This window comes from Canis lupus, chromosome 6, assembly GCF_011100685.1.
Source record: "Canis lupus familiaris isolate Mischka breed German Shepherd chromosome 6, alternate assembly UU_Cfam_GSD_1.0, whole genome shotgun sequence".
NCBI lineage: Eukaryota > Metazoa > Chordata > Mammalia > Carnivora > Canidae > Canis > Canis lupus.
The window spans coordinates 22,433,206-22,454,452 of NC_049227.1; the positions used below are offsets into that span (position 1 = coordinate 22,433,206).

At 42.1% G+C, this 21,247-nt stretch overlaps 1 protein-coding gene and 1 long non-coding RNA gene across 3 annotated transcripts; one reads left to right on the top strand and one right to left on the bottom strand.

Annotated features, from left to right (window-relative positions):
• Positions 1–165: 165 nt before the first annotated feature.
• DCTN5 (dynactin subunit 5) lies at positions 166–21,218 on the bottom strand. 2 transcript variants are annotated; one of them, XM_038540042.1, is made up of 6 exons: positions 21,061–21,218; positions 20,115–20,183; positions 12,297–12,415; positions 8,886–8,997; positions 4,184–4,286; positions 166–912 (listed from the first exon to the last, which is right to left on the bottom strand). In XM_038540042.1, the coding sequence occupies exons 1-6, from the start codon at positions 21,106–21,108 to the stop codon at positions 815–817; spliced, it is 549 nt and encodes a 182-aa protein (XP_038395970.1). In that variant the 5' UTR covers positions 21,109–21,218; the 3' UTR covers positions 166–814. The 2 variants fall into 2 exon arrangements, with proteins under 2 accessions (XP_038395970.1, XP_038395971.1); XM_038540043.1 differs by lacking the exon at positions 166–912 and adding an exon at positions 1,803–2,423.
• LOC111096276 lies at positions 735–4,517 on the top strand. The gene is made up of 3 exons (XR_005360800.1): positions 735–1,286; positions 3,475–3,558; positions 4,174–4,517. It is a non-coding gene; the product is annotated as an uncharacterized LOC111096276 (long non-coding RNA).
• Positions 21,219–21,247: the final 29 nt, after the last annotated feature.

The following is a 21,247-nucleotide window of genomic DNA, read 5'->3' on the forward strand; positions in this document are numbered from 1 at the left end:
AAGTGTCACAAAGGCTACATCTTCAAGGAAATAAGGCATATGCTGTTGCCTCCAAATACTGTGAGGCAAGGAGTGACTGCTAGACTAATTCATCCACACAGGAGACTCATACCTAGGTCTTTGCAAAAATAAAACCCCTTCTAGTGAAAGCCAAAGGCCCTAGAACAGAATGCTAGATAGCCTTTTATTAATCACCCTGGGTTAAAATGACATTTAAGATCATTTTGGGAAGAGGAGAAATGCTAACCACTCCTACCTTCAAGTTTTAGTAGCCAAAAGGAATCTGGGCTCTGAAAAGTCACAAACACTTTTTCCCCCCCACGACCATTAGCAATTGTAGCAACTGGCCAAATGTTGCTCTCATTGAAGCTGAGAGTGACCCATGTGGGAGGTGCTCACTGTGTGAGCAGCTAATGGCCATGAGTAGCATGCGAGCTTCACGACCTCCACCTGGGACACGCCCTGCTCTGCAGGCCTGTTTCAGCAGGATCCCATCACCCACAGCACCAAGGGGTGGGAGTGCTGGGAACAGATGATTCTGTGTTCCACAGATAATGTTATGAAGTGACTGTTAATAGATAAGACCATTAAGCACAGCATTTGGACACAATTCCTCCAGACGTTCTGTTGTCAAAGTCTTAAGAGCTTAGAACCTGGAAGGATTGGGAAATTCTAAAGAATTAAAACCAGACAAAGAAAAAAAGAGGGCAGAATGTATCAAAGACACAAGAGCTCTTTGTAGATGCTGGCTGGCTCACTTTGTCCCCAAGTTCATCTTAGAGCTCAAATGAATTCAAGACACGAGGCAGAGACATTAGACCTGTGTCAAGGGCAAAAACTTCTGGTAGTAGCTCTTGGTGACGTCAATCATCAGCTCCTGGGTACATTCTGGGAGCTCCCCTGAAAACAGTCCTGGAGAAAGAAAGACCTGGTCAACGAACTGGAGCCGAGGAAAGCCAGCAGTTTTAATTTCCATTTAAACCCCTATGAGGCCCTTTTCTTTACTCATGAGCATCTAAATGCTAGGTCTTCCAGCTTCAACACTAGCAGAATATTTTTACTGACCGTATCTTCAAGATGGAATTTTTGTGTGTGGGGGGAGACAAACAATAATACAAATCCTCGAATGGATAAATATCTTCCAGATAAAAGCAGTTAGTACATTATTGTATGATTTAAAGAGTTAAGGCATCTCTGACTACATGGGAGGTTGTTTCAAAGATTGGTCCATCCCCTGGATTGTGGTGTGACACCTACAGGGCAAGCCAAGGTGAACACCCTTTGAGGTAAGAAACCGCTCTGTTGTTCATACAATGAAACTGAATCCAACCCCCAAACCTGCTACATATAGACAAATCGTGGATGGGAGTAGAACAGAAATATCCTATTGAAAGACAAAAAATTGTATTTAAAGATTTCTAGGAAAGAGGCACTCTTGTACACTATGGGTGGAAGCATATATTTGTACAACCATTTTGAAGAGGAATTTTGGAAAATCTAGCAAAACTTTTAAAAGTTCACTCTGTAGCCTGAAGAATGACTTCTAAGAATTTATCCTCCAAATAACCTTGCCCAATTAAACAATATATGTACAAGAATATTAATGCAGCAAAGTTTCTAATAGTGAAAATCCAGATACAGCGTCTAATGACCCATTATACCAGGGAACTGATCCATTACACTGTGGTGCTTTTATGCACTGAAAACCACATAACCATGAAAAGGAATTAGGGGAATCTCTACATACGACAAGAAAAGATGCCCAAGATACACCATTAAGAACACAAGTTTCCAAAAAAGAGAAAGTGTGAATCTGTTTATACAGGTTAAGCAGTTTTATATATCTGTGTTATATACACAAGTACATATATACACATATACAACACATACCTCTGCATTAATATGCATACAAAACAGAGACACTTGCATACATATATAGAGAGAAAATAACAGGTAGGATAGAAAAAAAAGTCTAAAAAATACAAAATTCTCACAGACATCTACCTTTTACAAATGAGCAGCCCATGTTAGATTTGCAAACATATGTTTGGTCTGTACAGTATTTAATCTTTTTTAAAAAGTTAGCAGCCAACCCTTAAAAATTCAGATATATCCCATAGAAATTCAGATTTTTAGCTCCTCATGAAATATCAGAAGTTCTTATAATGTTACGCCTGTATTCTGGGACAGCCATGATAGGCTATTACTTCAATCACTTCTGACTCCTACAGGCAGTTTAGGCTTTTTAGTTCTTGACCCAGATTCTTCCTGGATGATTCGCCTTTCATTTTGTTCCACTACTCAATGTCACACAGTGGAGCCCTCCAAAACTGTGCTGGCTGTCCTACAGTCTTAGGCTTCTTTATAAAAGATGTAAATTGCCAACAGCAGTATCTAGATGTTAGCATTTCCTTGTGAAAATACTGAAAACAAACATGGGAAGTCTCTTGTCACAATGCACAAAGTACTAGACTCTAAATAAGGATTTTAAGTGCTAGTCAAGGCTTTCCTATGAACCAGCTCTGATCCTGTAGACAGACAATCCAATCTCTCAGTTTCCCCATCTACACAATGATCTCTGAGGTCTCAGGCAGCTTGAATCCTCCATCAGAACCTCCAAACACAGTGCTTATTTGGATTTAAAATATCAAGTAGTAGGGGCGCCTGGGTGGCTCAGTGGTTGAGTGCCTTCGGCTCACGTTGTGATCCCGGGGACCTGGGGTCCTGGGATCAGGTCCCGCATCAGGCTACCGGCAGGGAGCTTGCTTCTCCCTCTGCCTATGTCTCTGCCTCTCTCTTTGTGTCTCTCATGAATAAAGAAGTAAAATCTTTAAAAAAAAAAAAAAAACACACACAAAAAACAAAACAAATACCAAGTGGTGTCTCCCACCTCAGTCATCAATGCACAAAGACCACACCTGGTTCTAAGAACCTTGAATAAGTTAAAAGAGATTAAGGTATTTCTCTGGCAATTTACTTCTCACCTCAGATCAGATAACTGTCTGACAATCAACCTAAGACAAAGGCTGGGGCTATTCTGATCTGCATTTGCTAAGAACAATGAGACTTTTCCACAGTGGGAACCCAATATAGGGAGAATCACTCAGCAAGGCTCTCCTTCCTCCTCTGCAAATGCAGAGATGCATGGAAACAGCAGAACAGCCAATTTCCTCCCTAAAGATTCTAAGTGGATGATTTTGTACATCTCTGAAACCCAAAGTCAATGATCTGAGTGATGAGTTTTTTAATTAGAAAAGCAACTAAACCACTCAGTTGGTGGTAGATCTCATCTACTGTCAAATCTCTTCCTACATAGCATCTTCCATCTGTGAATCTCTGGTGTGCCCTCTGTCCACGCTGCATAAGTTCATCCATATAAAACCATATGGAGAAGAAAAGAGACTGCCTTGGGGTGGGATAGTGGACATGAGATTTTCTTCTTCCTTCTGATTTTCTGTTTTCCAAATTTTCTAGGATATCCATGTATCACTTTTGTTTCCTCACGTGTTTGATCATTTGGAACACTGAGCTGATGAAGGCTTTACCTGATGGCATTCTGTGAGCCAAGATCGAGAGGGGATGTACTTGCTTCTCTTGGGTGTCCTAGAGCTATCATTAGTCTTAGACCACGGTTAACGTCAAATTTTCAGTTTGGGCATTTTTGGGCAATGTGGGAAATATAAACTCAAATCTCCAACCAACATGAAGCCATTGTTAGAAATCTCTGGAGAGAAATGGAGACTTTTTCTTTTTCTACCCAGAACCCAGGCCAAGAGAGTCTTGTTTCTTTATACTTTTCCTGGGCTGGTGGCGGGTTTACTCTCTATCAGCTTTTTGTTGGGAGATCACACTTTAAGAGGATCTCTCTGTGGATACAAGGCTTTCTCTCTCATCCCTACAGGAGTATGAAACCCTAAACTACTCTAATTAGGAAGCTACATAAACCTAACCATACTTATAGTGAGAGTTTCTTTTCCTCTTTGTTTCTGACCCTTGAAATTTCCTTATGAACCCAATTATGCATTTGAAAAGATACTGGTTATATTTTAGATAGCATTTCTAGGTAATCTGTAGCAGGAGAATTTTTAAATTAGCTAGATCAATACATTGTAAGAGATAAAAAATTGCGTATGTTTTTTTTTGTGATGGAAAATGAGCTTTCATATTCAACAGCCAAGCTTACCTGGGCAGCCTGAGAAGACAGTGAATGGTGGCACCACAGTTTCTGGGGGTAATACTGTGTTATCAAGAATTTTGCAGCAGTCTTTCAACACACACCGGCGCCCCTGAAATTAAAATCTTGTCACTAGGAAATAGAGCAGGAAATGCTTGAATAAAAGTTGCCTGGTCTGCTGTATGGAATGCTATTTTATATTTTCTCTATCCATGCTATCATATAATAGATAAGGACAATGACAAGAGGTTTGGTCACAATTCCCTATTTTGGGTGGCACCTGACAAGCAGGAGGTAGGGATATGAATGTGCATGCGTATGTGTGCATGTGTGCATGAACTTGGAGAAGGGTTGAATGCTAGGGACAGTTCATGTTATCTTTGGCATTACAGATTCAAATTCAGTCTTCCAAGAGTAGTGCGATTTTCTGCTTGTCTTTTAAAATGCAGTAGACATTTATTATTATGCTTGTCTGACATCTGATCTCCTTTCTTCTGTAACAGAACCTGTATTGTTCTTGGAAACCACCCCTCTGCCCATCACAGTCCCCTATGCTAACCCCAAGCCCCAAGCCTGGCCACAGCAACTGATGTGGGGAATGAGCCCAATCAGTCTGATGAATCTTATTGTCAAAGATTCTGCTGGTATTACTGGGAAAATAGCTTTTTCCAGTAGGGTTTCTGGAGGATAGGACAGACATTTGGACCAGCTGTCTTGTTTCCATGAGTGAAGAACCTGCCTGAGAACCTTCCAAGGGAAAGGGGGAAAGAGGAGACTAATTCTCGTATCAATCGAACCCTTGGAGCCACTTGTGCATCGAATAAGAGTCTACTTTTTACTACTGGTTTGTATTAGCAAATATGCTCATTTTGAAGGTTTAAGCCAAGCCTTATGCTTGACTTATCCACTGCTGCCACTTTTCAATTCTGCCACCATTCACAGCATTTTGAGGGCAAGAAATAAGGTCTAGTAGATCCATCTGTCTCCTGGGTTAAGGGAAAGGACAGGCTTCTGTTTACAGATTAAAGTTGTGCCTCAGACTACCTGCTGGGTAAATGAAAGTTTGGGTTTTCGCTGACTGAATTTACATCACCAGGGCCTGTGAGTTCACTTGTGCTCTGGTCAAATGATCTGATAAAACATACTTGGCTGACAGGGATGCCTGGGTGGCTCAGCAGTTCAGCGTCTGCCTTTGGCTCAGGTTGTGATCCTGGGATCTTGGATCGAGTTCTGCATTGGGCTCCCTATGGGGATCCCGCTTCTCCCTCTACTGATGTCCTTGCCTCCCTGTCTCTCATGAATAAATAAATCTTTAAAACCATACTTGGATGACAATGTGGAATCCCTAACAACATCAAGACAAGGCTAACCTGTCCAGATTTCAGATTTTACCAAAGAATATGAAAAATATTTTGACTTGGTTGTATTAAAAATTTCCCCATTACTAAAAAATACCCAAATTGCATGTATTTCCAGGAATTTTCAGGTAGATTACCAAATGAATTTTTAGAAAGCTTATACCTTGAAGGTATGAATTTCTGAAGTGACTACTAAGCTGTCTGGCGAGGCGAATAATAGCCTTGGCAATCCTTGGCGCTCTCTGTGGCTTAGGAACAAATCACCACCGCAGCAATCCGTTCATTCTTGGAAAGTTCTCTCCCATGAATTACCTGCTAGTGGCAATTCCAAAAATATAGCAGCTGGCCAGCTCCCCTGGTGACTCTCAAATTAACTCAAAGATAGCCTATGACACCTAGGCTCCTATAATTCTGACTAAGCACATGGGCACTGAATGGAAAGAAGTTGAATGTGCTGCATGAGGCATGACACATTCACACAGAAGCAATCTGTAGATAAATGGCCCTGGAAAAGAAGAGCAGTGTGAATAAAACCTTCAGCCATGTACACAGTCTGGAGGCACCTGCTGTGTCCACTAGTTAGCCATTCTGCCCACTCGGGCAAATGATGCGTAATCAGCTTTCAGAGCATTCTGGGCGAGCTGATCACTTAAATAGCAGCAAAAGTCAAAATGCTGGTACTTCTTAGGCATGAATGCATTGGCAATAGATGAAAAGATCAAAAGCTGAAACTGCATCTTTGTTCTTTCCTGGAGGACTTTCCAAAGAGTCAAGAACTCCATGTTGCCAGTATCACAGCTACCTGTATCTCCTTACACAAGTCACTCAGCATCTCTCTGACTTAGTTTCCTTGTCTGTAAAACAAGACATAAAACCAAACTCGCATGGACACAATGAGGATTAGAGACAATAAATATAAAGCTCACAGCACAGTAACAGTTCTTATGAAGACTGCCTGTGTGGCTTCTCCGGCAGGCATCTGAGCCACTCTGACACCTATACCTTCACACACCCAAACAGGAGTTAGACTACCAAATGGATGCTATCGGAAGGATCTGTGAGTCATGGGGACAGCTGGACTTTTTTAAAAGAGTTCCTGTGAGCTCTGAGATTCTAGAACTCTAAAAGAATCTTTCTCCTGAGATTGAGAATTTGTAAAAGGCTCACAAATAAGTACTGCCAATACCCAACAGTGACTATGTCTGAACTAATATATCAAAAAGTAGGGATCCCTGGGTGGCGCAGCGGTTTGGCGCCTGCCTTTGGCCCGGGGCACGATCCTGGAGACCCGGGATCGAGTCCCACATCGGGCTCCCTGCATGGAGCCTGCTTCTCCCTCTGCCTGTGTCTCCGCCTCTCTGTCTCTCTCTGTGTGACTATCATGAATAAATAAATAAAATCTTTAAAAAAAAAAAAAAAAGTGGCACAAAGGGGTGCCTGGGTGGCTCAGTCAGTTAAGCATCTGCCTTGGGCTCAGGTCATGATCCCAAGATCTGGTATTGAACTCAGTATTGAGCTCCCTGCTGAGCAGGGAGCCTGCTTCTCCTGCTCCCTCTGCTATTACCCTGGCTGTGCTCTCTGGCTCTCTCTCTGTCAACTAAATAAATAAAATCTTAAAAAAAAAAAAAAAAAAAAAAAAGTGGCACAAAAAGCAGAGCACAGGACAAGAAAACTAGAACTCCCTAAGCACTGGGAAGAGCATTTGGATTTTAATGGTTCAGACATTTTGCTCTGAGGCTAAAGGACAGGACTGACACATGAGGCTACTATGAGGATGTCATCACTTTGAAGAAAATGTCAAAAAAACAGCTATGGCTTAGAAAGCCAGCTTTTGTCACACAGAATGAGGGGATAGGATGGGTTTCACTGTTTTCCCCTTTCTTCAACATCATGCCAAACTAAAGACCCTCTGTCTCTAATACATATATATGAAGGGACTCCTGGAGGAGAATATCTGGCAAAACAACCACTTCATTTAATTCTGCCTAACAAGTCAGATTGGGATGTTTTCCACAGCACTGTGGCTCTCCATTGCATGGTCCACCTTTGCTGTGCTCTTGTGGCTTACAGAATGTGACTGCATGGTTCCTCCAAGTATTTTGATACTTGAGTCTTTTCTAACAGAGAGCTGCCTCTGTATTACTGGAAACACCCATTTATTTTTATTTATTTATTTTAAGATTTTATTTATTCATGAGAGAGAGAGAGAGAGAGAGAGGCAGGTAGAGATACAGCCAGAGGGAGAAGCAGGCTCCATGCAGGGAGCCCGATGCGGGACTCGATCCAGGGACTCCAGGATCACTGATGCCCCGTGCTGAAGGCAGGCGCCAAACTGCTGAGCCACCCAGACGTGGAACACCCATTTAAAAACATAAAAAGGGGGATCCCTGGGTGGCTTAGCGGTTTAGCGCCTGCCTTTGGCCCAGGGCACGATCCTGGAGTCCCGGGATCAAGTCCCGCGTCGGGCTCCCAGCATGGAGCCTGCTTCTCCCTCTGCCTGTGTCTCTGCCTCTGCCTCTCTCTCTCTTCTCTCTCTCATAAGTAAATAAATTTTTTTTTAAAAAGTAAATAAATAATAAAAACATAAAAAGTTCTTGGCTTGTCCTAGAAGCTAGAATTTGGGTCCAAATTTAAAATATAGGAAACATTTTCCCTAATCTTTGAGACAGTTCAGCTCTGGTCATTAACACTCTCATCCAGGATATTCTCAGAAATCCAAATGAAATCAAGCTCTTCATCTATGAAATACTAAGAAATTCAACTTTGTAACACCTTGGCCATACGAAACAAGTAGGTGCCAAGGCTCCTGTGGACCAGGGTCCTATAGGTTTCACTGAAAAAGGGCCCACGTGTACCCTGCATGCCCATCACCCTGAACTCCTTGCAGTTCCCCTAATGTCATGCCCCAGGCCTCTGCTAGACTGTACGATCGTGGAGATAAAGCAATAGGTAGGCCACAGAGTGGGCATGCTATCCATACTGCCTGGGTTAGAATCCCAGCTCTACCATTCATTGCCCTGTCAAATCCCCTAATTTCTAAGGTTTTCAGGCTTGTTGCCTGAAGACAGGGGTAATAATAGTAACTACCACCCTTGGATAATTATGAGGGTCAAATAAAATAATCAAAGGCAAAATCTAACATCATATAGAAGAGGTTAGAAAAAGTTCAGCCAAAAAAGAAAAAAGAAAAGAAAAAGTTTAGCCATGATTATTAATGCCCAGAAAACTCCAAATCCAAACTCTAATTCCAGTAGACCAGAAACTAGTTCTACCCTGCTTGGTCACAGAAGGAGAGGCCTACTGATGTAAGGAACGGGACCTGGAAGGGCAGTGAGGCTAGACACCATACTCACAATCACACAGTTCTTGCCAACGTGAACATAAGAGCCAATCTGAGCTGCGTTGACCACACAATCTTCCTCAATAAAAACATGGTCCCCGATATGTAAAGGAAAGAATGCGACACTAGAGAAGGAAAAGAAGATGAACAACAACAAAGTGTCAGTATGATGTGCTTTTGTTTTTATTTATTTTTTTCTAAGTTTTATTTATTTATGATAGTCACACACAGAGAGAGAGAGAGAGAGAGGCAGAGACATAGGCAGAGGCAGAAGCAGGCTCCATGCACCGGGAGCCCGACGTGGGATTCGATCCCGGGTCTCCAGGATCGCGCCCTGGGCCAAAGGCAGGCGCCAAACCGCTGCACCACCCAGGGATCCCAGTATGATGTGCTTTTGATCAAGGTTTATATAAAACTGCAAATCATACTCTCAACTTCAACATCTTGTCTCAATAAGACTGCTCCTAGGGTGCCTGGGTGGCTCAGTCGGCTAAATGTCTTCCTTCAGCTCAGGTCACGATCCCAGGGCTCCCTGCTCAGTGGGAATTATTCTTGTCCCTCTCCCTCTGCCCCTCCTCCTGCTCATCTGTCTTCTCTAAGGAATAAATAAAACCCTTTTTTTTAAAGATTTTATTTATTTATTCATGAGAGACACAGATAGAGAGAGGCAGAGACACAGGCAGAGGGAGAAGCAGGCTCCATGCAGGGAGCCTGATGCGGGACTCGATCCCAGGACTTTGGGATCACGCCCTGAGCCAAAGGCAGACGCTCAACCACTGAGCCACTCAGGTGTCCCTAAAAAAAAAATCTCTTTTTTTTTTCCTAAAAAAAAAAATCTTTAAAGAAAAAAAGTGTGGAGGCACCTGGGTGGCTCAGACAGTTAGCATCTGCCTTTGGCTCAGGTCATGGTCTCAGAGTCCTGGGATCGAGTCCCGAGTTGGGCTCCCTGCTTAGTGGGGAGTCTGCTTGTCCCTCTCCCTCTGCCCCTAACCCCGCTTGTGCTCTCTCTCTCAAATAAATATAGATAATCTTTAAAAAAAAATAACATTTAGATCAAGACTTGAAGGATGAGTAGGAGTCAATAGGCTTTCTCCAGATTTTTGACATCATTCCCATTCTCCATGATTCCTCAATGTCACTCATAGTCATTCTCTGGTCACACTACCAACTTTAGTATCTTAGGATGGAAAATATTTGGACTGGAACTAAAATGAAGTAGCTGTATGCTCGCTGGCTTTTTCTAGTCCTGTATTCCAGTCTGTCAAGAATATTTTGTCAGAGACAATGCTTGTCCTCCCTGGACCTATAGTTTATTTAAATCTTCCTTAATCCATTTGTATTTTTGATCGAGGACCCTTATATGACAATGAATTCCTTGATCTTACCACAGTCTACAGCAACACTGTTAGCTTTTGAATTTTAAATTAAAACTTCCAGGGCAGCCCCAGTGGCACAGCGGTTTAGCGCCGCCTTTGGCCCAGGGCATGATCCTGGAGACGCGGAATCGAGTCCCACGTCGGGCTCCCTGCATGGAGCCTACTTCCCCTCTGCCTGTGTCTCTGCCTCTCTCTCTCTCTCTCTCTCTCACTCTCTCTCTCATGAATAAATAAATAAAATCTTTAAAATAAATTAATTAATTAGTTAAAACTTCCAAACTTGGTATACTACCTGGTTTCATTATCTATTATCTGATTTTGGTATTGAGATATGTGGGGTGCGGGATGGGGGAATCCATACTCATTTGCTATTCATGCATTGCTATTTACACTTTTGTATTCCTATATTTCTCATGTGGACTATTCCTATTTACACATCCTACTGTTCACCAACAAACCCCCTATTTATTCTCGGTGCTTTTCTGAGACCATATCCAGCCCAATAATGCTGCCAACAAAAGGGGGAATGGACAACTCTAGCAGAGTACCTGTCACAGTATGGAACCACAAAAGGCCACCACAAGGTTTTCTAGTTTCCTCCCAATAGCCTTCTGAGCTAATGAGCAAATGTTTTCACGTGAATGATTTACACTGCCTCCCTGCTCCCATTCCTGTATGTAATGGAAAGCCTGGAGTCTGGCCTCATTCTGAGACATGCGCAATGATTCCTGCACACTCTACTCCTACATATTATAGTCTGAGTTGGTTGCTCTCTTCTCTGTTCCTCCCTAACCATGTTCATGGCCCTGTGACAGGAGTTTCACTTTATATGGTGGCTATCACATTTTATAGTAGCCATTTATGTATGTAAATATTTCTATCACTAGGTTTTTGATAACTTTGAGGTAGGAATGCAATTTCACCTATCTTTACTTACCCATCTTAGAATCTAATGACTAATATAAAGAAAGCAATCAATGCTTGCTCAATTACTCAATGAAATGCAGATGGTGCCATAGGTAGGAGCCAGGAGGGAAAAGAGGGAGAGGCCAAATAAACCCCACCGAAAACCAAGAAACAAAAAAACCAACCCTCCAAAACCCAGTATATCAGGCATAGTGGACAGTTTTCCTGCCATGTCCATGTCCTTTCTTAGACAATCTTTACTCCCACCAAGAGAAGAGTGGGCCTGACTTACCCCTGCCCTCTGGGTCAAAATTGTTTAGGACAAAGTGTGGGCACTTAACTCCTGCTGAACCAATCAGATGCCCTCTGCCAAAAGTCTGGAAATAAGACTTAAAATGTTTGGCTGGTATCTGCTTAGCCTAAAGAGAACTGACACGAATAAGGGAGGCAGCACAGTTGGATCCATGAGAAAAGGGGGAAGATGAAACCAGTGTGAAAGAGAGGAGAAGGAAGCAGAAATGCAGAGACAAGGACTGATAAGAAATAATATCATCTCGGGGATCCCTGGGTGGCTCAGCGGTTTAGCGCCTGCCTTCAGCCCAGGGTGTGATCCTGGAGTCCCGGGATTGAGTCCCGCGTTGGGCTCCCTGCATGGAGCCTGCTTGTCCCTCTGCCTGTGTCTCTGCCTCTCTCTCCCTCTCTCTGTGTCTCTCATGAATGAATAAATAAAATCTTTAAAAAAAAAAAAAAAAAGAAAGAAAGAAAGAAAGAAAGAAAGAAAGAAAAATAATATCATCTCGGTAGAAGAGAGATAGAATAGTTGTCTTGATTCTGGCTGTCCAGTTACACGTTCTAGTCCCTTGTGAGGCCTGGCCCTTTTCTTACTCTTATATTCCATTAATATGCCCGTGTCTCTTCATCAGAACCCCCTCTGCCTTTGCCAACTTAAGTAGATTCTGTTTCTGGCCACCAACTAACAGCTAGGCCAAGACCACCAGAGTTGTGTTCATTACAGTGAATTCTTCCTCAGTGACCCAAACCACAGCACAGACCTGCTCCTTACATCACAACTCAACAGGTGGAACACACCACCCATAGTAGCATCTCACCCAAGCCCGAAACAAAGTAATTAACTTACATACCCTTTGCTGAATTTCTTGAATGGTGGCCTTATGACACTCCGACTTTTCACAACACAATGGCGTCCAACCCTTACATTTGCGAGATCCCCTCGGATAATACAGTCATTCATCACGATTGTCTATAAAATAAAGCACATTTAAAAAAACTACCAACATAGCCTAAAACAACTAAAAAGAGTTGGTAAGAAGACACTGATTGAAGTTATGCTATGATCTACTGAGTCACATGTGTTGTCAAAAGGGTAACTTTTAAAGTAAAGAGAATTGCTTCATAACAGTGATTCAGTTGAAGATATTCCCAGCATATCACGAGCTTTGCCCTTAATATCTCATCAATAGGACTCATTGAACAAACAGACCTTTATTGAGAATGCTATAGTAGACCTAGTTTACTCACCTCCTCAGATTTATTTAGTTCCACCTGCCCCTATGCCTTGGCTGCTTGCTCAGTGATTCTCAGTGAGAATTCAGGCTGTTCCTACCTTTGCCCAATCTCCCAACGCTCCTACCTCCAACCTCATGCTCCCAGAGTTAGGCCTATTCAGCTTCTGGTTTCTCCCAAATTCTGACTCAAGTGAAGTGCTACAATGCAGGGTATGATATCCAGCTGCCCAAAGACTGCATAGATGGGCTGCAGGGTGAATAACAGAACTGAGTAGTTTGGGGGAATTGATGCCCTGTGCCTCGTAAAGAGTAGGCATTCTGGAAATGTCTTTTGAATAAATGAATAAATGCGGTTCTAAAAAAAGTGCATATGGCTGGGGTTACAGCTAGGAAAGTAAGCTGGGACCAGGCTTTCTGAGGCATTATGTATGCTGAATACAGAAGCTTAGGCTTTTCCCCAGAGGATATAAGGACTCAATGAAAGTTTTTAAGCAGAGGTATAATACACTGAATCTTTATATTAATTTTTTTTAAAGACTTTATTTATTTGACAGAGAGAGTGAGTGTGTGTGCATAAGCAGGTGGAGTAGCAGGCAGAGGAAGAGAGAGAAGAGGCTCCCCGCTGGGCAGAGAGCCTGATGCAGGACTTGATCCTAGGACCCTGGGATCACAACCTGAGCCAAAGGCAAACACTTTTAACTATTTGAGCCACTCAGGTGCCCCTAAACCTTCATTTTAGAACTATTACTCTGAAAGCAGTCTAGAGTATGAATGGATGGGTCAGGTCAGACTGGAGGGAAAGTGACCCTCCAGTCACTGATGATGATGATGACAGTGGATCAGAGTAAAACAAGGAGATGGGTCCTCTCTAAGCCAACAGCTGTACATTAGGAAAAGAGAAATATGAGGTATGGGAATCTGATCAAGCCTCCAGATCTATTAATTAAGAGGGAGGAGAGGGACAGAGAGACCATATTCAACAACTGTGTAAATAGAACTGGCCAAATTCAGGGGCACTTGGGTGGCTCTGTCAGTTGGGGAGTAGGGAGCCTGCTTCTCTCTCTCTCTCTGCCTGCTGCTCCCCCAGCTTGTGCTCTCTCGTGCTCTCTCACTGTCAGATAAATAAATAAGTCTTTTTTAAAAAATGGCCAAATTCAAAATTTGAAAAATCTTGGGTGGCTCAGTGGTAGAGCATCTGCCTTTGGCTCAGGTTGTGATCCTGGAGTCTTAGGATCAAGTCCCACATCGGGCTTCCCACGGGGAGTCTGCTTCTCCCTCTGCCTATGTCTCCCTCTGTCTCTGTGTCTCTCATTAATTAAAAAAGAAAAAAAAACTTCAAAATTTGAAAATTCTACAGAATGAGCCAGTTTCTTCAACATGTAAGTGGCATGGGGAGAAAAATGGGCTAGGGGAAGAGAACTGTTACAGATTTAAAGGGTCCTGAGAGATATATCAACCAGACACAATGTGTACTTGACTTTGTTTGGATCCTGATTTGAATAAACCAACTGTAAAAAGGCATATTAAGATACTAGAAAAACTGAATATGGACTGAGGATTAGATGATATTAGGAAATTGCTGGCTTCTTAAAAAATATATCATAAGGGTACTCTTTTAAACCTTTAAATTTTAGTGATACATATTAAAGTATTTATGAATGAAATAATACAGTGTTTGCAATTTGCTTTAAAATACCCTAGCTCTTGGGACACCTGGGTGGCTCAGCGGTTGAGTGTCTGCTGTTGGCTCAGGGCATGATCCCAGGGTCCAGGATGGAGTCCCCCATCGGGCTCCTTGCGAAGAGTCTGCTTTTCTGTATGTGTCTCTGCCCCTCTCTCGCTGTGTCTCTCATAAATAAATAAATAAAACCTTAAAAAAGGGAAGCCCGGGTGGCTCAAAGGTTTAGCGCCGCCTTGAGCCCAGGGCCTGATTCTGGAGACCTGGGATCGAGTCCCACGTCAGGCTCCCTGCATGGAGCCTGCTTCTCCCTCTGCCTGTGTCTCTGCCTTTCTCTCTGTGTCTCTCATGAATAAATACAATATTTTTAAAAATAATACAAATTTAAAAATAAATAAAATAAAATAAATAAAATATCCCAGCTCCCTACCCTCCCCCTGGTCAAAATACGTATGGGTTTGCAAGGCAGGTACACAGATGAAACAAGAATGTCAGAATATTGCTAATTGCAGAAGGCAGAGAATGAGTATATGGAGATTTGTTATATGTTCTTTCTACTTTGATACGTATCTTAAAAGTTCCATAATAATACTGCTCATCTATAAAAAGTAATGAATTATTAGCCCACTAATATACACAACAACATGGATAAATCTCAAAAACATTATGCTGAGTGAAAGAAGCCTGACTACAAACGGTACCTGATTCCCATTATAGGCAGATCTAGAAAATGCAAAACTAATCTCTATTAGTTTTATAACAGTGGTTATCTGGGGCTAAGGGTAATAGGAGGACTGACTATAGAGGGGTTCAAGAAAATGAGGGTGATGGAAAAATTTTATATCTTAATTGTGGTAGTGACTGCATTGAAGTAAACATCAGCCAAAACTTGTCAAACTGCAGGCCGCCTGGGTGGCTTAGTCAGTTAAGCATCTGCCTTCTGTTTGGGTCATGGTCCCAGGGTCCTGGGATTGAGCCCTGCATAGGGCTCCCTGCTCGGTGGGAAGCACCAAGACAAGCACTTGCTTGTCTCTCTCCCTCTGCCACTCCCCCTGCTTGTGCTCTCTCTTACTCTCTGTCAAATAAATAAATAAAATATTTAAAAAACAAAACAAAACCTGTCAAACTGCAAACTTTAAATGGGTACACTTTATTGTATATAAATTACATCTCAATAAAGATAACTTTTTAAATGTTCCAGTATAGGGGCTCCTGGATGGCTTAGTTGGTTAAGTGTCTGCCTTTGGCTCCGATCATAGTCTGAGAGTCATGGGATCTAGGACCGCATCGGGCTCCCTGCTCAGCGGGGAGTCTGCTTATCCCTCTCCCTCCAGCCCTCTCTCCACCTCATGCTCTCTCTTGCCACACATTCTCTCTCAAATAAATAAATAAAATCTTAAAAAAAAAGTTCCACGATAAAATGTTAAAAATGGGGAAAAAAGGAAGAGAATCAATATGATCTATTCATTGTTTAGATGTTGGGGAAAGAGAGTCTAGAGGGAGAGTCTATAATAGAATGAGTGATCCTGGGGATTGGATGACAAATTCAATTTTGAAATGCTGAGTTTGAGGTATCTATGGGATGATCAATAAGCAGCTGTAAATGAAGGTGTGGGACCCAGGACAGAAGATTAGGCTAGAGAGGTAGATGAGGAATGTCTTGAATACAGGTGAATTTAGATATGTCACTAGCCTGAACACCAAGCTAAAATTACTAAATTAGTAAAAAAGAGAAAATACTAAAAAAGAAGTGGGCTCATACTTAGAAGAGTTTACCAATCTCACCTACATGTTTGGTCTATAACATCTCTACCAGTAAAAAGACACTTTCTCGGGATCCCTGGGTGGCGCAGCGGTTTGGCGCCTGCCTTTGGCCCAGGGCGCGATCCTGAAGACCCGGGATCAAGTCCCACATCGGGCTCCCGGTGCATGGGGCCTGCTTCTCCCTCTGCCTATGTCTCTGCCTCTCTTTCTCTCTCTGTGACAATCATTAATAAATAAAAATTAAAAAAAAAAAAGAGACTTTCTCATCAGCTGCTGACTATAAAATGACCATTTCTAAAAGTGGTCTTCTTTAAGGACGCCTGGGTGGCTCAGCGGTTGAGCATCTGCTTTCAGCCCAGGGCGTGATCCTGGAGTCCCAGGAGCAAGTCCCACATCAGGCTCCCTGCATGGAGCCTGCTTCTCCCTCTGCCTGTGTCTCTGCCTCTCTCTGTCTCTCATGAATAAATAAATAAAATCTTAAAAAAAAAAAAGGTCTTCTTCAGGGCGCCTAAGTAGCTCAGTTAGTTAAGCATCTGCCTTTGGCTCAGGTCACGATACCAGGGTCCTGAAATTGAGTCTCCTCCTCCCTCTCCTTCTGCCTGCTTGTGCTCCCTCTCTCTCTCTCTCTCTCTCTCTCTCTCTCTGTCAAATAAATAAATAAAACCTAAGTAAGTAAATAAATAAATAAATAAAGGTCTTCAAGTTTAAAGAGATCTCTGTTTCTAGTATGTTCTCTTTTTTTTTTTTTTTTTTTTTAATTTTTATTTATTTGTGATAGTCACAGAGAGAGAGAGAGAGAGAGAGAGAGAGGCAGAGACACAGGCAGAGGGAGAAGCAGGCTCCATGCACCGGGAGCCCGACGTGGGATTTGATCCCGGGTCTCCAGGATCGCGCCCTGGGCCAAAGGCAGGCGCCAAACCGCTGCGCCACCCAGGGATCCCCCTCTTTTTTTCTTTTTAAAGATTTTATTTATTCTTATTTATTTATTTATTTATTCTTGAGAGACACAGAGAGCAAGGCAGAGACAAGGGCAGAGGGAGAGGCAGGCTCCCCTTTGGGAGCCTGATTTGAGACTCAATCCCAGGACCCCGGGATCATGACCTGAGCCAAAGGCAGCTGCTCAACCACTGAGCAACCCAGGTGCCCCTCTAGCATGTACTTTCATCTGAAATCTTTCATTTACTTTAATCATTGTTTTCAGTTTATGTTTCCATCTACAATCAGAGAAAATGACTTCCTTTTCTTTGGATGGAAGCAGAATACCAAGAGTACAGAGTACTTGGTAATGGTTGTTTTTGTTTTACTGTGCTTTAAACAAAAAAAGCAATCTTAATCTGAGAATAAAGACAATCCACAGAAGTCCCTCAGGCAGTCTAAATCTCACTCCCATTTGAAGAAGCAAACACAAAAAAAACATAAGAAGTAAAGGATATCACAGGAAGTCAAAGAGATTTAGCACAAGGGATTCAAATCCTGGCTTCCTACCTTATAATGAGTGGACCTGAAGATGGGAAGTCAGATTCGAAAGAGAGGCAGCAGGATGTTAAAATGAGATCAAGTGTACATAACGATCTTGCAGGGAAGGAAATGGTACTAAAGCAGAGTTTACTGAACTCAACAAAGGATGAGGCAAAGGTGGCAAGTCTAAGAACTGCACCTAGAAACTGGTTTTGTTTGTCTCATGCAGCCTGTTTCATCACTTAAATTTAGTGCTATTATTTCAATAGTAGGACATTTTGCATTACAAAAAAATCCAGGGGCACCTGGGTGGCTCATTCTGTTAATCGACTGCCTTTGGCTCAGGTCATGATCTCAGTCAGGCTCCTTGATCAGCAGGGAATCTGTTTCTCCTTCTCCCTCTCCCTCTGCTCCTGCTCCCTCTCTCTTTTTTTTTTTTTTTCCTGCTCCCTCTCTCATTCATGCTCTCTCTCTAAAATTCAAAAATAAAAAACCCAGATTTCTAGTTTCTTCTGAGAAGATCAGAAGCTCTGAGAAAACATGAGCCTAGACTCCCACATGGCAACAGTCTGAGTTTAGCTAAGACATCACCAGGCCCCACCACTCTCTATTGTTGGCATCCAGTCTTCCTTACTTATTTGATCCCTGCCTATCCCTGCAACACTGTGACACCGAATATAAGGATTTAGAAAAATAGAAATCTCACAGTTCTGAAAGGGACAAAATAAAAAACTGGGAACAAAATAACCAATAAGAGAGAGGATAAATGGAACTATACACAGGAGGGAAAATACACAAACCACAGTGAATCTTAGAAACAGAACTGAGGACAATTCTACTTAGTAGGTGTGATAGGTGTTTCCTACTATGATTATTATAACAAGTGAGTGTAAAAAAAAAAAAAGTAGGAAACGAAATCAAGTAAAGCTAAACTATATATGTATATAGTTTACAGGAATATAAACCACATATATATGTATTAGTTTACACCCTATAACATGGATGAACCTTGAAAACATTAAGCTAAGTGAAATAAGCAAGACAAAAAAGGACAAGTATTACATATATAGAATAGGCAAATTCATGGAGATAGGAAGTGGACTGAAGTTATTAGTGACTAAGTGGGGAGATAGAGCAGAGATAGGAACAGGGAGTTATTCCTTAAATAAGTACAAAGCTTCTGTCTGGGTGATGAAAGTTTTAGAAATAGACAGTAATGATGGCTACATGATGGTTTAAATAGGATTTTTTAAAGTAGGCTCCACGTCCAGCATGGACGGGGCTTGGACTCACAACCCTGAGATCAAGATCTGAGCTGAGATCAAGAGCAGGATGCTCAATCAACTGAACCACCCAGGCACCCCAGATATAAATATAATTAATGGCAATGGATTGTGCACTTAAAAACAAAGTGGCAAATTTTATCACATATGTTTTATCACAATTTAAAAAACAAATCTTCCCTGTAAAATCACAGAAAATGTTTTGATCTTCCCAGGCTTACCTAAGGGATTTCTAAAACAACCTTCACACATTTGCTAATGAGTCAGATTGGGTTAACTGAATTTTCTAGTTCTGTGCAGAAACAGTGTGTCTATAATTACTAATTATACCTAATCACTCAACTATGTTTATACTCATCTCTTTGGTATTTCAATTTATTCAGACTACAAATTCTCAGCCTTCCATGTTCCATTTTGCAAATCTGTTTCATAGCCTAGTGTCATTCCCAATTCTCAAATTAATTTTAAGAGTTTCAGCTAGTACCGAATCATTATTACTAAACAGTTAATTATATTACTGTACTTTATAGCTTCTACACTAAAATATTTTGTTGCCCATTTATGTTTGTGTCTAGTAGTTTAGGGCACATTATAATACTTTAAAATAACTTCAGTTCTGGGTGCCATTGTATGTCATTCCTGGCATCATGGTAAAAAGGTCTCTTGTTGCCTCCTTTTTTCTTTTTCTTTTTTTTTTTTTTAAGGTTTATTTATTTATTTATTTGTGATAGACATAGAGAGAGAGAGAGAGGCAGAGACACAGGAAGAGGGAGAAGCAGGCTCCATGCTGGGAGCATGGGACGTGGGACTTGATCCCGGGACTCCAGGATCGTGCCCTGGGCCAAAGGCAGGCGCCAAACCGCTGAGCCACCCAGGGATCCCTTGTTGCCTCCTTTTATCGAATCTTTGTGTTCAATAAAATTTGGAGTGGGCCGGCTGGTGGCTCAGTGGTTGAGTGTCTGCTTTGGCTCAGGGCGTGATCCCAGGGTCCTGGGATGGAGTCCTGCATCCAGCTCCTCCCTGCAGGGAGCCTGCTTCTCCCTCTGCTTGTGTCTCTGCCTCTCAATCTGTGTCTCTCATAAATAAATAAAATCTTTTTAAAAAAACAATTTAGAGAATGAAAAAAAAAAGGGAATTCGTAATGTACAGCAATAAATGGGAGTCGTGACAACATATGATCTGCCCAGCTAATGTGATAATTAGTGGAAAGAAAGCAGAGGTAGGCATCTTGGAACTGGCTTCTGCCCTTACCTTGCCATTGAGAACAATGTTCTGACTTCCGCACAACACCGACTGGCGACTAACTTTGTTTCCAGACGCCTGAAAGCAAAGAGCAGAAAATGGGGCTGGGCAAGCTGAGTGGGTTCTGGGCTAAGAGGTCTCCATCAAGAGAGCGGCTATTGGAGAAAAAAGGACTTTTTTGGGGCGGGGTGGAGTCTTCCATGGAATGAATCCCGGATAATCAAACCAAAGATGGATTAGGAAACCATGGATCCCAGGAAGGCATCCAGGATTTGAATGTGGTAGGTGTAGAGCCTAATAACATCAGAGACGGGGATTCAAGTCTCAGTTCTACATTTCTATCCCTAAATCCAGGATAATGCCTTTACCCATATCGGAGTTGAGAGAATTCACAGCAACACTTTGTGAGCCCTTACCATACTTCAAGCAATTTACACGCATTATACATTGACTATATATATAATATATATTATATGTTATATAATATATATATTAATATACATTGACTATATATTATATAATATATAACCGTATATTATGTAATATAATTATATATTATATATTAATAAGTAATATTATATATTACGTTGACTATAAAGAACCTAACCGTCTTCTATCACATAGTAATAAAAAAATATTTTTAACTTTTTAAAAAACACATTAGTCTAAAAAACCCCGAAACCCGGAGTTATTATTGATATTACTGATATTCTTGATATTAGGGTGGATGAGACTTCTCCTGCTTTCTGGAAGGCATTTGATCTTTAGGAAATCAGGAATACATTTTTTTAAAAACCCTAAAACTGGCCATGCAAGGCGTTAATAACGAAGGTGGGCCATTCACTAAGCGGCCCCAGGTAATGTCCGACTAAACGCCAAAGGGGCCCAGGGTGGGGCAGGGGCAGAATGGGGACCTCAGCCTCGGGAAGGGGAGGGCAGATGAGGGCACGCGCACCGTCTCGATGTACTCGGACTTGTTGTAAAGCAGCTCGCCCAACTCCATGGCCGCCGACCCTTTTCCGCAGCTCCCGCTCCTGTCAGGGAGCCTGTCAGCCGGTCAGTCGGGGATGGGATGCGGGATACTTCCGGCCGCTCCTCCACTTCCGCTCTCGGCGTCCTCCGCGCTCATCCGCAGCTCGGCC